The following is a 12,681-nucleotide window of genomic DNA, read 5'->3' as shown; positions in this document are numbered from 1 at the left end:
GTAGAGTCAATTGTTTTATCAGATATTTTCGAACAAACTCTGATTTTGCTATCTAAATTTGCCTGAATGATGTTACAATTTTAATATGTCATTTTTTTTTTATAATTTTATGCAGGCACTTAACATTTCAAAGCTGGCGATGGCAGATCAATGTATTTATATTTCCTATAGCTATTTTATCTTCACCATTTCTGGCACTGCTAGCTGACACAAAAGAATGACCATGATCATTTGTTTTCAGGTGCTTTTTGCTTCAGTGCTTGCTGACCATCATGCCTTTCCTAATGAGACTCTGCTCAGTGTATTCCTGTACTGGGGGAGTGCTACAGTGCAGTATGGGGGTGAGAGTCATCTAGAGGGGCACTCATACAGCCATCCGTGATAGTTTTCTTATGTCCTCACCAGCACCCTGGCAATGTGAGTGTTTTGTATGACCTAACACCCCTCCCACAGATGGGGAGATGAAATACCAGCATTGCCAATGTAACATAAAACACCTCCTCCCTATAAGTACAGACTTGCTAATGAAGACTGCCACTAAATGGTGGTTTAATGGGACACAAAGTCTTCCCCAGGACGTGAGTCACAATGACATCCCTCTTCTGAATGATTGTGGCCATATGTGTCCTGACTCCTGATGCTACTTGCCCTTTTCATCAGGATGAGTATACCTATCATCCCTTTCCAGCTCTGTCAAACACTCAAGCTGTTAACCATACTCAGGTCACCTGGGACTTCAGTGCTTTAGCCCTCTATTACACTAAATCTGCCACAACAACAAAGATCTTCATCACTGATAAACTGATCTATAGTATAACCAAATATCTGTTTTGATTACTCCTTCAGCAAACAAGGAATATAGCAGTTAACCCCCCTTGCATTTAACTCATGTCTGATACAGTTAACTATAGCATTTACCTGAAGGATATTCCATGACAAGAAGCATCATAATGTGCCTGGGGAAGCCATCCCATGACACTGTTTAATCCGAATACTAGAAAGACGCAGAAGATACTACTGGGAAATGCAGCAGTTTTAGCAAGAGGGGATCATGTCCCAATAACCATGTGTTGTAACATCAGTTCTTGTTTTTTTCACTACTGCCAGAAGATGGCGCTGAGGTGGGTGATGAATGTCCCAGAGCAATGAATCAGTACAGTACAATACCTATTACATTTCATTGTTACAAGCAGAGCAGGTGACAACCGATCACCAAAAATGGTGCTGTTCTGACTTACTTTCAATAGAGGTTCCTGCTGTCCTGTGGCCCTCAAATCCCATAATGTATGGTGCACTGAATGAGAAGCAGATAATGAGGTAACACTGATAAATCTATAATCAATGAGTCATGTTGATAAACTTGCACATGCAAAATGTGACTGCCTTATTTACTTTTTTTCTGCAGTTGAAAACATCGCACACTGTGAATTTGCCCTTTTGCGAGACTTTGTAATCAGGTAAGATAAACTCATTAACTCATTTTGTTTCATAAAAGGAAAGCTACAACAATGAGGGTCAGTGCTACTGAGCAAAGTGAGAGAAATCACCATCATTTTATTTGAAAACTTTTTTATCTAAAGCAGTAGCACAACAAGCCAGTAAATTACAGCTTATAACTTTAGTTTGCAAATAAAAACAAATGACTGAATCTTCAGTTTTACTTCATAATGTAATTTTCTAGTTGCCTGTGAAAAACCTGTAAAATACATACTACTTTAGAAAAACATAATCGTTACTCCATGTAGCTAATTCAAATTAATATAGGGCTGGTGAAGATGTCTAAACAAATCTTGGCATTCATGTAAATTAAAATGAGGCAAATGCATGAACTAGCATGAATTATTTTCCATTCCTGTTTTTGTACATAAATACACACATAAGTCTAACTATATGTCTATATATATATATATATATATATATATATATATATATATATGTATATGTATATGTGGGTTCCTCTCTGATAATTTCTGTTTGATCATAAGAACCAGGCAGGGGTATGCTCTTTCCCCTTTGTTATTTGCACTATATTTAGAACCACTGGCAAAGAAAATAAGAGACTCAGAAATTCAAGGATATAATTGGTATGGTAGTCAAGAAAGGCTGGCTCTGTTTGCAGATACTATTATTTTATGCCTGATGAAACCAAAAAAACACATTTCCCCTTTGTTATTTGCACTATATTTAAAACTATTGGCAAATAAAATAAGAGACTCAGAAATTCATGGATATAATTGGTATGGTAGTCAAGAAAAGCTGTCTCTATTTGCAGATAATAATATTTAATGCCTGATGAAACCAGAAAAAGACATTTCAGTGTTGTGGATCATTTTGAGGCAGTTTCAAATCTTTTCAGGATACAAAATTAATGAAGCTAAAACAAAGGCAATAGCTGTAAATTATGTACCCACACACAAATCGGTTCAGCAATATCCATATTTATGGGGCCATGATAAAATGAAGTACTTGGGAATATGGATTAAAAGGATTCTGGTGTGGTAGCTAAGGATATGTGGGAAGAGACTAAACAAAAGACAATACAATAACTGGGAAATTGAAAGGTCTGTTATGTGGACATGGATAGCAAGATACAAGTAGCTAAAATGTTTTTAGCCCCTTTAGTTTTCTACACAGGCCAGGCATATTTCTATCAACCAGAGGAGAAGTTGCGGATAACCATTAATAAAGAGCTGAAGGATATTATCTGGGAGAGGAAGACAGCAAGAGTCAAGTGGGATAACCTGATTCTTCCAACTGAACAAAGCAGTTTGGGATTACCCTATTTGAATGGTATTTCAGAGCTACATGGTTAAGGTTCCTATACATAACACAAGCAGAAACTTATAATTCAAAGTAGAAAGGGATGATGATGAAATGGGTGGAAGCTCAAGAAACAATGAGAGACTAGGATTTTGAATGCAGATCCTTAAGGAAAACAATAACCAAGCAGATTGTTATATTCATAAAGAACTAAGCCAACACATGAATGGAGAAAGGGGATGTCGATAGGGATGCCTGAAATTAGGGATACAGACAATAGGCAAGAGGGGGCTGGAATTTATTATAGAAAAATGGTGAAAGAACCAAGGTATTGGGAGCAAATAATTAGGAAGGGAAAGGTAATAGAATGGGAAGAGGCCAAGAATTTATTTGATCTGCAGGATAGAGATTGCCTTCCCTATCAAGGACTGATAGCAGAGTATAGGCAAAGAGAAAGAAATAGGGGGATCCTAAGCAAAATATCAGCACTGGTAGAGTTTTTAGTAGAATCTAGAATCAAAACTGCTGTTAAAAAATAAATAATTAGTAGAGCTTACAAAATATTGTATGGTAGCTATAAGAATCAATCAGAGGAGGTTATAAAGGATTGGGATCAGAGACTTGATAAACAATTCACAAAGAAATAATGGGGGTATATGTACGTCTCCCAATTATGCAACAAATTCTAGAACATTTAGGATCTTTGCTTGGAAGTGTTTACATAGATATTTTTATACTCCAAGTAGATTCCAAAGTTTTCCTCAGGTAGACAGGAAATGTTGGAGGTATGATGGGGAAGAAAGAGGTAACTGGAAACATATTTTCTGAGATTGTAATGAGATGGAAGACTTTAAAGATTCCCTGAAGACTACTTTGTCAGAGATACTGGGTGAGCAAATTGGTATAATTAAGGACATTATTTTTGAGCTATGATACAGAATTAGGATTACTTAAACATAGTAAGGCCTTGCTGAGTCTAATTATGGTAGCTGCCAAAAAAAGCAATTACTAGAAAATGGAAATCATCAAACCAACTTTACTACAATTAGTGAATATAGTAACAGAGATAAAACAACTGTAACTGGGATCTTTAGAAAAGGGTAGGAGCAAATTATATAAGGAAAAAATGGGAATTGTGTGAACAATGCATGCAGAAGAGGAACGCGATTTAAAAGAAGGCAGGATTTGAATAAGCTATGTAATGTTTGACTGACAATAACTGAATAGATTATATGTGATGTATAATGTTTGCAAATACAATTATATCAATATGGTTTGTTTTCATTTATATAAATGTATTATTGCCTATGTCAATCATGATAATTTAATAACGATGTTTTTGTTTTAAAAAAATGATGCATTAAAATAGGTCAGAGCACAATAATACACCAAAATGTCTTCCAATGTGGAGTTAATAGCTCCTGACAGGAACAAACTCTCCTTATTCATGATATGACATGCTACTAAAGATTAGCTCATCTCCATTGGTATATATTCCTTGGCATCAATAGCTGGTAGCAAAAGTAAACAAGTCTTGAATGCAAGCAATCACTAACTAAAAACAATATTGTATAAAAATGAATTCAGAACTTTGGAAACAGAGTTTTTAAGAAAGATTGCCACTATTCTTCTTCTTCCCTGTACATGGAATCCATTGGATGGAAGATGCAAGCCATTCCAGTTTTGTTTCTGATTACTGAAATGTGAGAAATACATTTCTTGAAAAGTATTCGATTCTAGTTTTAAAGTATTCAGCATAGAAATAGTATAATGACCTTTTTAATAGGTTATATAACCCATTTATTTTATGTAAATTGAGAAATGTTTTAGTTTATAACTGGATTTTGTATTAATAACCCAGATGGCTGATATAAAATTTGACATTTATTGTAAAACTGTAGGGTAAACAAAAGAGAAAGTTATTGCAGTGAATAAAACAAATTATACAACAGCCTAGAATCTGACAGGGCTAGTTACAAAAATATAAAATCTGATGTTAATTGCAACAGTGGTGTGCAAGAGAAAAGAAAAATATTTGTTTTATTGCAGTGAATAAAATAAATTATACATTATCCTAGAGTCTAACAGGGCTAGTTATAAAAGACGGAGGAGTATGTTGCATGTCATAATCCCAACAGGATATAGAATCAGACAATATACAAAAAATACATTTTGATTTATGAACAAGCTGGACATGTTAAAGCCTCCAAGGTGCATAGAAATCAGGTAATTTTCAGAGAGTATATAAAGTACATAAGCTAACAAAGTATCATTAAAGTGAGTTGTGTTAGTGATGTTACAGTATTATGTGGCAGCTGTAATTTCAGCATCCAGAATATAACTTATATAGATTAATTCATTAATGAGTCAGCAACTGGCTATGATTCCCACTCCTCTTTTCTTGATATACTGGAAAATATTAGGGTTCAACCAAACACCCTAATAATGGGTGATTTCAACTACCCCACCATTAACTGGGGAAACTACTCATGTACCAACTCCTTCACTCAACACTTTCTAGAATTCATAAATTACAATGCCCTGGCTCAACTTATCTACACCCCACCAGGGGCAACAATATCCTAAACCTAGTCATTACCAACATAAGCGATAGGTGTTCCACACCTGAAATCAACTCCTCGTTGCTCAGATCCGACAATGAGCTAATCACCCTAGATATCCGCATCCCGCCCCCACCCACCAATAAGGAAACCACATAAAAAATTTCTCCAAAGCCAACTTCATACTTCTTAAGACAGAAGTGGTGAACTTCATGACACCCATGCAGATAGACAATACAGTTATGACTGCTGAATCCTACACAAATGCACTCTAGAAGCACTTGCACAAGTGCATGGATTGTGCTATCCCAAACAGAACCAAGACACTATCCTCCAAAAAAAGGAAGCCAATCTGGTGGTTTCCTGCCATAAACAAACTCTACAACAGAAGGAAGAAACTGTTGCAAAAGAGAGTAAAATCCCATGAGTGGAGGAGCTGCCTGGTCAGCCTGAGTAAGAAGTTAAGATCCCTTATAAGATCCTCCAAAGCTAGCTACGAAAACAAAATCATCACTGATTCTAAGGGCAACCACAAAGCATTCTATAGCTATGTCAAGAATCTCAATGGCAACACCCAGATCTGCTCTGAGTTACAGCACAATGGCACGAAAATTACAGAACCAACTGATATTGCCAACATCCTAGCAGACAGGTTCAGTGCTAACTTTACCCCCCTCTCACCCCCTAAAGGGCACATATCTATACAGGAAGAATGCAGAGTCCCTCTAGTCACATCTATGCAGGTAAAAGCTGCACTCTCTAAAACCAAAAACACAGCATCCATAGGACAGGACAACATCCCAGGCTGCCTTTTACATGAACTTCAGAACGAACTGGCTCCCCACCTAAGCACCATGTTCAATCATAGTCTCACATCAAGGCTTTGTGCCCACTGAATGGTGCACAGCAACAGTTATCCCACTCCACAAAGGGGGACCCACCACTGGGAACTATCACCCTATTAGCCTGACGAGACTGGTCTGCAAGGCCATGGAACGTATCATCATGGAACTCATATACAAATATACAAATACATTGGTAACCTCCAAACTCTGGACCACACCCAGTTCGGGATTGTGAAAGGCAGATCATGCCTTCTGAACCTGATCGACTTCTTTGAGGCAGTCGCCAAAGCCGTAGACGAGGGTAAGGTGGTTCACACATCCTATTTTGACCTCGCCAAGGCTTTCAACACCATCCCCCATTCTGGAATTAGAGCTAAATTCACTAAACTAGGTATAAATCCCTATGTCACAAGATGGGTTGCCAACTGGCTCTCTGACAGAACCCACACTGTAAAAGTTGCAGGCTCCAAATCTGACTTCAAACCAGTGACAAGTGGAGTGCCACAGGGTTCAGTCCTGGGACCTCTCCTGTTTGGTATCTGCTTCTTTGACATACAAGCTAACACAGAAGGCCTCTGGCTGATGAAGTGCACAGATGACTGCAAACTAGGAGCCATAGTCGAGTCCCCAAATGATGTGGACACCCTACAGAAGGGCCTCACTGAGACAGATGCCTGGTGTTAGAAGCATGGCCTTAAGCTCAATGCCAAAATGTGCATTGTCATCCCCTTTGGTAAAAACTCTGTACCCATGAACTACCACATAAATGGCAGTCTACTTAATGCTGAATGTGTGATAAGAGACCTTGGGACCCAGGTGGACAGTAGTCTCTCCTTTGATAATCACATCACCACAGTAGTCAGGAAATCCTTCTATGTGGCACACCTCATCACAAAAGAGTTCTCATCCAGGAAAAAAGAGGTCATTGTTCCCCTTTACTCGGCACTCATTAGACCCATTATAGAGTACAACGCCCCTTTTGGAATGTACCTCACAAGACATCTGCAGCAGCTGGAAAGGTCACAGAAGTACCTCACAAAGAGGATTACTGGCCTCAAACAGATGTCTTACACTGATCATCTCAAAAAACTCCAGCTTTACTCTGTAGCATATCGTCTACTCCAAGGAGATCTCTGCCTAACATATAAAGCTATGTTAAACCCATAGCTGTTGGACATGCTACACCTTAAGAAATCCCAATCCCTCCAAGCTACACGCTCTAGGGACCTAAACCTTGTCACCACAATAAACAGGACATGCTGGAGGGATAGATTTCTGTCCCAGAGACTTCCTATATTCTGGAACAAGCTACCCATCTATGTCAAGCAAAGTTCCTCATTAGCACTCTTCAAGAAAAATCTTGATGAGTGGATGGGAAATAGGAAATACACCCCGGGGATCACTTCTGTGGCTCTGCTCGACAGGGGTACAGGAAATTAACTTTCTTGGGTGGCGTAAGCCAGAGAACCTTGTTGGCTAGGCTTACTTAGGCCCTTGGGCCAATAGCCTAGTACCTACCTATGAATCTATGAACCTAAGACTATAGTAGAAATTAATGCAGTCGCATGTAGAAGCCATTCAGAAAGAAATAAAATCTGTCAATAGGTCAATGACATACAGGGATAAAGCCCTAACTATGCTACAAGCAACCATAGTTTGATTACCTGCTCTGGTGCTGTAACAGCCTGCCCAGGGAGGATGACAATGAGTGGTCACTCCAACTCACACATCCTAGGGGGATGGAAGCAGCTTTGGCTCTCTAAAGTTGTGAAAGCAAGACGGACAACTAGGTGTTACCCAGTGAAGTTCATGCCTGCTGAGCCTGCCAAGCCTGTACCATGAAAATGCAGTCACATTAGAAACTGAGGGGAGATCAGTATGTGGAGGCACACTTCCATTCATGAGACAGCTATAGTGGACTCAGAAGAGTGGCCAAGGGGGATTTGGTGCTACCATGGGGAGACTATAGACAGCTCCACATGGCTAGCAGGCTGGTCTGTCCCATGCAACTTGAGTCTTGCTGAGGAATGCAGGTCTGATCGGGATTCCTGGGCATGAAAAAAGGGGGCTTGGGGTTCTTGCCTGGCTTAGATCCATCCATCCAGAAAGAAAGAAAGATCCAATTGGGTGCACTTGGAGGATTCATCAGGCAATGTTTTTAGGGAGCAGAAAAGATCTGAACTGAAGTTTTAAAATGTGTCTTTTAATTTGTACATTATAATGCAGTAACTCAGATAGTAAATCATGTCCCAGATATAGCAGACAAGTACTTACAAATAAATACTAGAGACAACAGCTGTCTATAGCCATAAAGGTGAGAAGATGTCATCTCTATCAGCAACAGGATGGATGGCTTATGACAGCACTAAATAATTAATTAAAATGAAATAGTATACTATCTTGTCACTTTCTACATTTTATTGAAAGTTTAGTATTTATATAGTGTTTTCAAAGGCAACACAACATATTCATTACTGGATTTCAAAATTATCAGATGGAAAAACATCACCATGTATATGTATCAACCAGAAGAAAATGAGAAGGAATTTGTAATGTGTGTTAAAGGAATACTCCACTTCTAGTTTAATTAACCTTATCACACAGCAACTTTTATTTTTCTTCCTATAATATCATCTGTTGAAATGCTTTGTATAGATGATTAAATCATTCAATGTTTCTCAGTGTCTTCATTTGTATTTTCCTTGATGTAGATAATTAAGTTGTGATGCTGTGAGGTATTGCCATCTATGCCAGGAGAAGTAGGACAGTGCATGTGTAACATATGCCAGCACAGCTATCTGGAATTTTGTAAAGAATTATATGCCATTTGTATATCAAACTGGTTTGTTCAGATGCTTGTGTTGAAAAATGTATTTGTAAAGCTGCTTGTGTTTAAAAAATGTACCAACAGTGTATCATGCTAGACAGAAAATGAAATATACTTGTATTTCAGACTGTATTATAACTATTGAAATTAATATTGTAACAGAGGATACTGGAAGAAAAGAGGTTAATCTCAGTCCAGCTATCTTTAAAAATAGTACAAAATTAAATTACTTAATTTAGGCCATAAGGATTGTATCCTACAGTTCTGATTGCAGCCAGGGACAAAATGTCTGTAACAGAGAATGATTTATTACCTCTTATAGGAAGAGTGGAAGTGTTTTACTGTTATATGACTTCCAGAAGCTGCAACAGATCTTAGCAAAGCTCTATGTGTATATATTATTGACATATATGTGCTAATTCTTGGCAGCTTCTAGTAAAGGAGGTTGTATGGGAACCAGAAGTCAGATAACGAGATGTGTGTGATGTCATTCTGTAATCCAGGACAAAAATGATGTTTTAATGCAAGATGAGACAGGAATCTCAAAGCAGCCTGTTTTTGGAACCTAACATAGAAGGATCACTCACCTACTTCATTTTGCCTTGCTGTAGTAAGTGACCAGGGAATAGTAATTCTTTAGATCAGTCAGTGAGATTAGTTAAGTACTGTTTTTCTGTACCTATGTGAATCTATTCATCTGTGTTATTTTAATATTTCCTGTGATTGAAACTTTGGTGGTTACTGTAAATAGATATGTAGTATTTCATGTTCTTTTATTATTTATTATTAAATATATTTAAACTTTTCATTGGGGTTGGTCCTTCAGAGAATAGTTTAAGCTTTCAGAGTACTGATATCTATTTGCTGACTCTGTGATCACTCCTGAAAGCCTTACTGCATTGGTCAAACACTATCATTTGTATTAATAATAATTTCACTCAGTATAATTGGATACCCTTGTAAGAGCCTTAGAGTAGTTGATTTGGAGTGTCTGGTGGCAGTAACTGTCTTATAGTCTGGACAGAAGGGGGCATAGCTAGTAAATCTGTGACAGAGTTTCCCAGGTGTGTGTGTGTGTGTGTGTGTGTGTGTGTGTGTGTGTGTGTGTGTGTGTGTGTGTCAAATCTCAGAGTGTTTTAGTCAGCTGCTTGGAACAGGGACACAGAGCACTGGTTTCACAGAGAGAGTGGGGGAAGACATTGCTTGGACACTCTGCTGAGGACTCAACTCTATATATGTGTCAGTGGTAAGTCTTACTGGGGACATGGAGGGACACAGAGAGAGAAATCCAAACCCCAGACTGTGTTCTGTGTGTGCTGTTGAGGAAATTTGTGCTTGGTGCAGAGAGCTGATATGGAAATAGTATGTGCATCTATTTTTGTTCCAAGTAAGTGTCCCTCACCAGTGTCAGTGGTGGGGAATTCAGCCTCCTTGATTACTGGCCCAGATGGGGGACATCACATAAGTCCAAACTGATTTCCTTACAGGTCAAATGTTAAGTCATTTCAGAATGAAATTTGCTAGTCTGCATGACCTGGGCTAGATACCCATCTCTACAGTTCTGATTGCTACTCATTATCCACAGTTTCACATCCTGAGACTGATCTTGCTGAGGTTACTAAAATGTATACATTAACAGCTAATGTGAAACTTTATCAACACTTCAGCTTTTGAATAAATCCTTATGTGAAGAAGAGTCATGAGTTAGTTATACTTACTCATTAATTAAACTGTTAAGTATTCTCCTTTTGATCAGTGAGGTATTGTATTATCACTGTAACTGCAGATAATTTAATGACAGTATAAAAATAAAATAAAGTGATCACTGTCACTCATAACTGATCAAGCAGAGTTGTTAGACTAAACTATCAAGCCTGGCACATCAGGACAAGTATGGCAGAAGCTTTGGGAATTGTTTAAGGATCACAGATTTCATTAATTAATAAAATCCTGATATTTAATTGCTTGTTTAGAAAAGGATTTAAATATACCATCAACAAGCTTTGCAGCAGTATTCACTTGGCAAAGATCAACTTCATTGAAAAAGAAAAACTGATACAACAACCATGCCTAAAAAAAACACTGACTGATAGCACTGTTACTGTACCTAAATGAAGATAAAAAATGTCCTTATTAGGTCTATAATAATCCATATAACGGGGACAGACTACATTGTGGAAAGAAAACAAAAGCTAGAGGAAAAACAAAATTACATCATATGATCATGCCCTTTAACAACATTTTGGGAAATAATAAACAGTAATGCAACACGGATTACATAGAGATCCTGATACTTTTGTACAGCTTCCCAAAAATTCACCCACTATAACCTTAGCCCAGTGTCATTCAGTGCTATCTACCAGCAGTAACTGAATCTCAGATAAAACTACACTAATATACACATCATGTTTTCCACAAGGGGCTAAAATACTGTGTTCAGTGCTACTATCCCTTCTTGCTTTTAAGGTAACACACTGCCATCAGATAGACCAATCTGTACACCAGTTTTATATATATATATATATATATATATATATATATATATATATATATATATATATATATATATATATATATATATATATATATACATATTAACTCCAAGACTGCACATTCCCTGGATTATATGTTCTTGCACAACTGTCAACCATCTGCATTTTCAACCAACATAGGTCGACAATACAGAGTTTAATTTTATTTCCTTTTGAGCAATATCATAGAAATATATATAAAGATTAGTGACTGTGTACTGTGTGTGTGTGTGTGTGTGTGTGTGTGTGTGTGTGTGTGTGTGTGTGTGTGTGTGTGTGTGTGTGTGTGTGTGTGTGTGTGTGTGTGTGTGTGTGTGTGTGTGTAGCCAATCACAAGCTTCTGAGACTGAATAATACAGTTCTTTACTTAAAAGAAATCAGGCAATATATTTTGAAAGTGTAATATAATAATATGCAATCGAGAACAAAGATATGCATAATAAGATTTGGACAGGCAAATCACATAAAAAAGCTCTATGACATAAAAAACACTAACAACTACCTGGTTCTATCACAGCCATTAACTGAAGATTAATGTAATCTATCTACCTCTGGCTTTTAGGACCATTATTAGTTGCAAAAGACAACCAAATATAATTTATAAACATGAGTTTACTGACTCTGGGCAGTAGTTTGTCTCACTTCTCATCTATATTACATGTATAAAGCTTTGTTTCACTTTTCAAAGCTTTGCTGCATTTTATAGAAAAAAAACAATTACTTGTTCTTCTACAGTTTGCCACGTTTCCTGTCTTTACTGTACCTTTCCGAAAAAAATAACAGCTTTGATGGCATTGCAGTCTGTGGTTTAAATCTATTGTAATATGTGGAGTGCTCTGTTTGTGCTCTAAAGTGTGCATTTCTTTATTTATGTTTTTCTTATCTGGTTGTTGCCATAACAAAGGGGGATACTGCCAGCACAGCTGTATGGAATTTTGTAAATAATTATATGTCATTTGTGAATATCAACATGATTTATATAAGATGCTTGTGTTAGAAATGTATTAGAATTGTATGTCATGCGTATATCAAACTGCTGGTACAGAAGTATATGTTGAAAAGGTTTTTACAAAGTGCTGTTTGAAATGTTATCCCAGTGTGCCCTACTAGAATAGAATAGAAATGCACATGCACTGTTGTAAATATTTAAATATATA

At 37.3% G+C, this 12,681-nt stretch overlaps 1 protein-coding gene across 3 annotated transcripts in view; it reads left to right on the top strand.

The window, feature by feature from the left end:
* SEPTIN3 (septin 3) overlaps positions 1-12,681 on the top strand; it is a 743,127-nt gene that overhangs the window by 707,976 nt on the left and 22,470 nt on the right. For all 3 annotated transcript variants that reach the window (XM_044075351.1, XM_044075343.1, XM_044075358.1), the window contains one exon: positions 1,406-1,457. In XM_044075351.1, coding sequence (XP_043931286.1) covers positions 1,406-1,457 — 52 coding nt within the window. The remainder of the gene's footprint in view (positions 1-1,405; positions 1,458-12,681) is intronic.

Source organism: Protopterus annectens, chromosome 1.part1, assembly GCF_019279795.1.
Source record: "Protopterus annectens isolate FY-2018-M chromosome 1.part1, PAN1.0, whole genome shotgun sequence".
Taxonomy (NCBI): domain Eukaryota; kingdom Metazoa; phylum Chordata; order Ceratodontiformes; family Protopteridae; genus Protopterus; species Protopterus annectens.
The sequence above is the reverse complement of the archived record's forward strand: the minus strand, read 5'-3'. Positions and strand labels throughout refer to the sequence as shown.